The following is a 6,725-nucleotide window of genomic DNA, read 5'->3' on the forward strand; positions in this document are numbered from 1 at the left end:
AAGGAAAGGGCTGTTTATAGGATGCCCTGGGGGGCTGTCTAGGGAAGCTGGGGTCTCATTTGTGGTAATTTGGGCTCTGAGGGTACTGGGTGGGTGAGACCCTGAGAGCTTGTGGGAGGTTTTGAGGGGCTAGGAGGCATGGGGGAAGCTGGTAGAGCCTGGGGGCTGTTGATGGAGGGATGGTGGTGTTGAGGGACTAATTGGGGGAGCTGCTTGTTCGGGAGGGAGGGCTGAGGACATTGGAGGCTGTTTGGGAGTGCTGGAGGTATTTGGAGAGTGAGTTATGGGGCCATTGTGGGGAGAGGGTTGGGGGAAGATGGGTGCTATTCATGAGGGAAGGCCAGGGTGGAACTGAAGGGATGTTTGTGAGGGAGGCTGGGGGCATTTGGGGGATTCCAGGGCATTTGGGAGGATCTGGGGACATCTGCAGGAGGCCTTCTGGTGTCTTGAAGGAAGGAGGTGGGTCTTGGGGGGCAATCTGGGTGGGTGGGGCAGTTTGGGTGAGGAAGAATGAGATCAGAGATGAGGCAGGGAATGGGGGACAGGAAATGGAGTAGCCTGGGTTTGCTGAGGTCAATGGGGCAAAGCAGATGAGCAGAGGGGAAGGTGGCAGAACTCTGTGTTCCTGTCCTGGGAGGTGAGGCCAACCACAGTGACCCTTGCCTGTGGGCGTTGGGCACAAATAAGCTGTCATGATGAATCTCAGTTTACTTCTGGCTCACCTGTGACACATGCCATTCCTGTCACCCTTCCTCTGCTCTCAGCCCTGCTAAGAGCAGTGTGACTGTCCAAAGAGGAAACGTTGGGGGTTGGATGAATGTCTGTGCCTGTGGAGGGTCAGCAAGTTGTCTGGGATTTTGGGGCAGGGAGGAGCATCTCACCAAACACTCCTGTTGTTGCAGGAGTGCCGGATTGCACATCCCATTGTCAAATGCACTTACTGCAGGACTGAATTCCAGCAGGAAAGGTAAATGCCCACTGAGCTGGGGAGACTTGTTTTATTTAGATCAGACCCATCTGGGGAACCAAAATGTTTCCACACCTTTGATGGCTATGCCTTAACCTGTGGATTTCCTTCCAGTTCCTGAAGGGGCTCCAGGAAAGCTGGGGAGGGACTTTGGACAAGAGCAGGGAGTGAGAGGACAAGGGGGATGGATTAAAACTGGAAGGGAGATTGAGGTTGGACATGAGGAGGGAATTCTTTGGTGTGAGGCTGGTGAGAGCCTGGCCCAGGTTGCCCAGGGAAGCTGTGGCTGGCCCATCCCTGGCAGTGTTGAAGGGCAGGTTGGATGGGGCTTGGAGCAACCTGGGCTGGTGGGAGGTGCCCCTGCCCATGCAGAGGGATTGGGACTGGATGATTTTTAAGGTCCCCATGCAGATGGATTGGGACTGGATGATTTTTAAGGTCCTTCCAACCCAAACCAGTCTGGGATTCTGAGGTTCCCTTTGCTGTGGAGGACTTGAGGAACCATTGGCCTTCAAAGATCTGCTAGGCAGCCCAGTGTTCCTCTGAAGTGTCCTTAGATTTGCACCTTTGGCTTTTATTATTTGGTCAGAGCTCAGGTGTATCTTCCCACAAAGAATCTGGGTTCATTTTCTCATGAGTTTTCATCTCACCTGATTTTCTTGTCTCCAAAAATAATTTCCTAATGTGTTTCCTTTTTGCCTTTTGGAATGTGGGCAAGTGCTGTAGCTTGCAGAGGAGGGGTTGGTAACCCTGATGTGTGGGGTTCCTGCCTGTGTTTGCTGGGCAAATACACCCTCTGTCCTGACCTGCTGTAACCTTGTCACCCAGAGCAAACCTCCTCCAGAGCCCAGGCTGTCACCAGTGCTGAATCACTCCAGCTGCCAATTAGCTGGTGGTCAGACTCCTCTATTTGAAAGGACAAAAAATACTGGTGGCATCTGGGGCTGCCTTAATTAAAAGACACCTTTTTGATACCACTTTTTTGGGTGAATTATTTCCAGCCAGATGGGGATAGGAATTGCCCTTTGGTATCTGGCTCCCTGGTGAAGATGAATTCAGTCTCACCACTGGAGAGGGAGCTTAGGGGAGGGAGGGATCCTAACCACAGAGGTTGAACTTGCTTTGGAAAAGTGTTAATAGAATGATCTGTCCTTCTCTTCAACAGCAAAACCAACACAATATGCAAGAAATGTGCTCAGAATGTGAAGCTTTATGGCACAGTAAGTGAGCAGGACTCATTCCCATCAGCTTGTTTTCCTTTCATGTTTCTTGTCCTTATCCTGCTGAATCGCAGAGCAGTTTATCTGTTGTAATAGCATGACTGATCAATAATATGTGGGTCCCTCAAGCATGAAGCTTTTATTTTATTTTAGTCCACAAAAGAGCAGCTGTTCAGCCTGGAGAAGAGAAGGCTCCAGGGAGACCTTAGAGCAGCTTCCAGTGCCTGAAGGGGCTCCAGGGAAGCTGGGGAGGGACTTGGGACAAGGGCAGGGAGGGAGAGGACAAGGGGGGATGGATTAAAACTGGAAGATGGAGATTGAGGTTGGACATGAGGAGGAAATTGTTGGGTGTGAGGGTGGTGAGAGCCTGGCCCAGGGTGCCCAGGGAAGCTGTGGCTGCCCCATCCCTGGCAGTGTTGAAGGGCAGGCTGGATGGGGCTTGGAGCAACCTGGGCTGGTGGGAGGTGTCCCTGCCCATGCAGGAGGTTGGGATCTTTAAGGTCCCTTCCAACCCAAACCATCCCATGGTTCTATGATTTTAGGCCAGGAAATGAACGACTCAATATCCAATCAAAACAAGAGCTTACACAAACTGAGACTGCTGCAGGAAGCAGTGATAAATCTTTCTTTCCTGCTTGTCTGCAATCTGCAAAAAGAGGTTTTGATTATTTCTATTTTGGTGTTTTACATTTGCTTAAAGATTTTGTACCTCTTGAGAAATGCTCAGGGCAGCAGGGCTGAGTCCACTTGCTAGTTATGTCTCATGGATCATCTTTATCATTAGCTGGGAAGGGAGAAATGAAAGTTTTGAAGTGATGGTGGGGGATGAAAGAAGGGTAAGAACGTCATTAGAAGATGTTGTATCAGTTGTTGTTTCCCACAGCCAAAGCCCTGCCAGTACTGCAACATTATAGCAGCATTCATTGGAAACAAGTGTCAGCGCTGCACAAACTCGGAGAAGAAGTATGGACCCCCCCACTCCTGTGAGCAGTGCAAGCAGCAGTGTGCATTTGACAGGAAGGATGATCGAAAGAAGGTCAGTGTCACTGGGAAAGGAGGCTGGGAAGGTAAAAAAATAAGGGCTGGGGATGGTGTTTGTCTGCCCATCTCCTCCACATCTGCTCAAAAGGAGGGGACTTGGGGATATAATGTGTTTTTGCTGAGGTTCAGCTTTGCTGTGGGAGCTGGTTTGGAGCTGTTTGATCTCTGAGCTCCTCTGCTGCTTTGCTAGATCTGTTGAGAATCATGGAATGGTTTGGTTTGGAAAGAACCTTAAAGATCAGCCAGTCCCAACCCCCTACATGGGCAGGGACACCTCCCACCAGCCCAGGTTGCTCCAAGCCCCATTCAACCTGCCCTTCAACACTGCCAGGGATGGGGCAGCCACAGCTTCCCTGGGCATCATGGGCCAGGGTCTCACCACCCTCCACAATTCCATTAAACCATTCCATGCCTTCTGCACCCCCTTTGTTTAAGCAGGAGGGTTCCTTAGGAGGTGTGTACTTCCAGGACCTGCTTCCTGCGGACCATAAACAGCTGTTGTTCCTTTGGGATGCTGCAGTGTCCTGCTCATCCTCCTCACACAGAGACCTTGCTGTTTGGGTCTCCAGTGACTACCCTGTCACATACCATTTCTTGGCCTTGCTCTGACAGAAACCCCACTGGAATCAGCCTGTCCTGGTGATGGGTGCTAGGAGACAATCTGTAAGCAGAGCTTGGCAGGGACTGTAGTTATGACAGATTAGCTGCTGTTAATGAGCACTGGCTGCATCACACAGCCATGCCTGTTCCAATTCCTACCCTTCCCAGGCACTCCAGGGATCTCTTTTGACTCTCTGCTTATTCATATGTGAGCTTAAGCCTGAAGGTGCTTTTTGTGTTCTCCCCATTTGGTTTGTGGGCAGGAAGCAAGACCAAAACAAAGCAATCCCCTTTCTCTCTCCCCTTCCAGGTGGATGGAAAGCTGCTGTGCTGGTTGTGCACACTGTCCTACAAACGGGTCCTGCAGAAGACCAAAGAGCAGTGCAAACACCTGAGCAGCTCCTCCCGGGCCAGCCTGCAGGAGAAGGAGCAGTACAGCAGGCTCAGCAGTGGCAGCCACCACCACAGGTGATGAAGTCTGCCAGCATGCTGCTGGTGGTCTGGGGTGGGGAAAGGAAAACAATATCAGATTTAGAGATTCACATGCAATTCTGTTCTTTGTGTTATTATCAGAGGGCTGGAGCATCTCTGCTCTGGAGACAGGCTGGGAGAGCTGGGGTGTTCAGCCTGGAGAAGAGAAGGCTCCAGGGAGACCTTAGAGCACCTTCCAGTGCCTGAAGGGGCTCCAGGAAATCTGGGGAGGAACTTGGGACAAGGGCAGGGAGGGAGAGGACAAGGGGGGATGGATTAAAAGTGGGAGAGGGGAGATGGAGGTTGGACATGAGGAGGAAATTGTTGGGTGTGAGGGTGGTGAGAGCCTGGCCCAGGTTGCCCAGGGAAGCTGTGGCTGCCCCATCCCTGGCAGTGTTGAAGGGCAGGTTAGATGGGGCTTGGAGCAACCTGAGCTGGTGGGAGGTGTCCCTGCCCATGCAGGGGGGTGGGACTGGATGGGCTTCAAGATCCCTTCAACCCAAACCAGTCTGGGATTCTATGACTTTGTCATGCAGGGGGAGCACACAGGGTGTCTGGCTGCTCCAAGGCCCCTTGTCTGTTCTTGCTAAAGGAAATGGGAGAAGTGCCTGTGGACTCAGTGCCTTGTGGTTGGGTTTTGGCAGTTGTTTGTTGTTCAGGAGGATCTGGCTAACTCATGCCTTGCCACTTTGAAAGCCCTGCTGTTCTGGCCTAGCCCTATAGTCCAGCAGTGCTCCTTAGTGATACAGCTTCACTGAACTTGTTGAATTAAATGAAATTAAATGAAACCTAAATTGCATTTATAAAATTTAATTACTGAAATGTAGATTTTGAAGCATGAGTTGTTCACCTCCCTCCTGGTCTGACTCATTGTTTTCTGTTTATTTTTAGTCTCCAGCTACTCTTCAGGGAATGAATTCTTTATCACTCTCTTGCACTAGGAAATCTCCTTTTAATAGGTTCAGAGTGGGAGGGAATATTTGTCTGCTTCTTTGTTTTAGGCTGCAAGTCACTCAGGTGCTGACATACTATTTCCTCCTTTTTCCAGCCAGAAAACCTTATCCACCTCTTCTATTCAGAATGAAATCCCAAAGAAGAAAGCCAAGTTTGATGCCATCTCTGCCAATGGTGACAGGTGAGCCTGTTACATGGGGAAATGGTGGGTGGGCAGTTTTGTTGGCTAAGTTAAAGACAGAGTTCTGTTGAAATAGCAGGAAGTTCTTGCACTAGAGCAGGGATCTTAGTCTCTGGGACCTGGAGGGGCTGTGTTAGCAGCTTTCCAGAACCTGGCAAGCCAGTGTTACTTGGCATTTATACACAGGTTTGAGCAGAAGATTATCTAGTGCCTGTAGCTGCAGAACAGACACTGCTTGTTGGCTGAGCTCCCCAACAGTTAGAGAAGCTGCAGCCAGGTCAGCTTCATCCTCTCTCTGCAGCTGCAGGGAAAAGGGGGGGCTGTAGAGTTGAGGTTTTGTGCACTCAAGAGTGTCAGAGTCACCTGCAGGGAGATGCCTGAGAGGAGAGGGATCAGCATCCACCTCCCATTTCCCCTCCTGGGGCAGGAACAAATGATCCAACATCTTGCCTTGAGAGCCTCCAGCCCCTTTCCGCTGTCACAGTTGGTGCTGGATTATATTGACACTGGGAGAAACAGGAGATTGAGATGGATTTTTTTATTTTTTAATTATTTTTTTTTACAGTCTTGTCCATGCATATGTTCATTCCTGCCTTTCCTCTCTGATTCTCAGCGTTCCTTCCTCTCCCGAGATGCTTTGTCCCCCTATCCAGAGTGCCCCGTCCACGCTGGCGCCCTGGGCTGCTTCCCACCATTGTCCTGTTTCTCACGGCACTGACATCCTGAAGTGAGATCACCTGTTGTTTTCTTCCCTCTTGCCCTCCCTCCGTGGGAACTGCCTCACACATGGGAAATGTCCCTATCAATGGATCTCTTTGCAAACAGCAGGGAACTTGGACGTGTTAGTGCATAAAGGGTTTGTTAAAGCTACTGGTAATTAATTAGTCACTACCTACCTCAAAGGTTGTTCTGCCTGGAGAAGAGAAGGCTCCAGGAAGACCCTAGAGCACCTTCCAGTGCCTGAAGGAGCTCCAGGAAAGCTGGGGAGGGACTTGGGACAAGGGCAGGGAGTGAGAGGACAAGGGGGAATGGGTGAAAACTGGCAGAGGGGAGATTGAGGTTGGACATTGGGAGGAAATTCTTTGGTGTGAGGGTGGTGAGAGCCTGGCCCAGGTTGCCCAGGGAAGCTGTGGCTGCCCCATCCCTGGCAGTGTTGAAGGGCAGGTTGGATGGGGCTTGGAGCAACCTGAGCTGGTGGGAGGTGTCCCTGCCCATGCAGGGGGGTTGGAATTAGATTATCTTTAAGGTCCCTTCCAACCCAAACCAGTCTGGGATTCTATCCTACAAACTG

General features: G+C 50.9%; 1 protein-coding gene across 1 annotated transcript in view; it reads left to right on the forward strand.

Moving 5' to 3' along the window:
• Nucleotides 1-902: 902 nt before the first annotated feature.
• The window catches only part of FAM76A (family with sequence similarity 76, member A), a gene marked incomplete at its 5' end in the record, with an annotated part of 14,479 nt that continues 8,656 nt past the window's right edge, over nucleotides 903-6,725 (forward strand). The window contains 5 exons of the mRNA XM_010008554.1: nucleotides 903-967; nucleotides 2,133-2,187; nucleotides 3,071-3,223; nucleotides 4,139-4,296; nucleotides 5,348-5,434. Of these exons, the coding sequence (XP_010006856.1) occupies nucleotides 903-967; nucleotides 2,133-2,187; nucleotides 3,071-3,223; nucleotides 4,139-4,296; nucleotides 5,348-5,434 (518 nt within the window). The remainder of the gene's footprint in view (nucleotides 968-2,132; nucleotides 2,188-3,070; nucleotides 3,224-4,138; nucleotides 4,297-5,347; nucleotides 5,435-6,725) is intronic.

Source organism: Chaetura pelagica, unplaced genomic scaffold (genome assembly GCF_000747805.2).
Source record: "Chaetura pelagica isolate M959 unplaced genomic scaffold, ChaPel_1.0 scaffold592, whole genome shotgun sequence".
NCBI lineage: Eukaryota > Metazoa > Chordata > Aves > Apodiformes > Apodidae > Chaetura > Chaetura pelagica.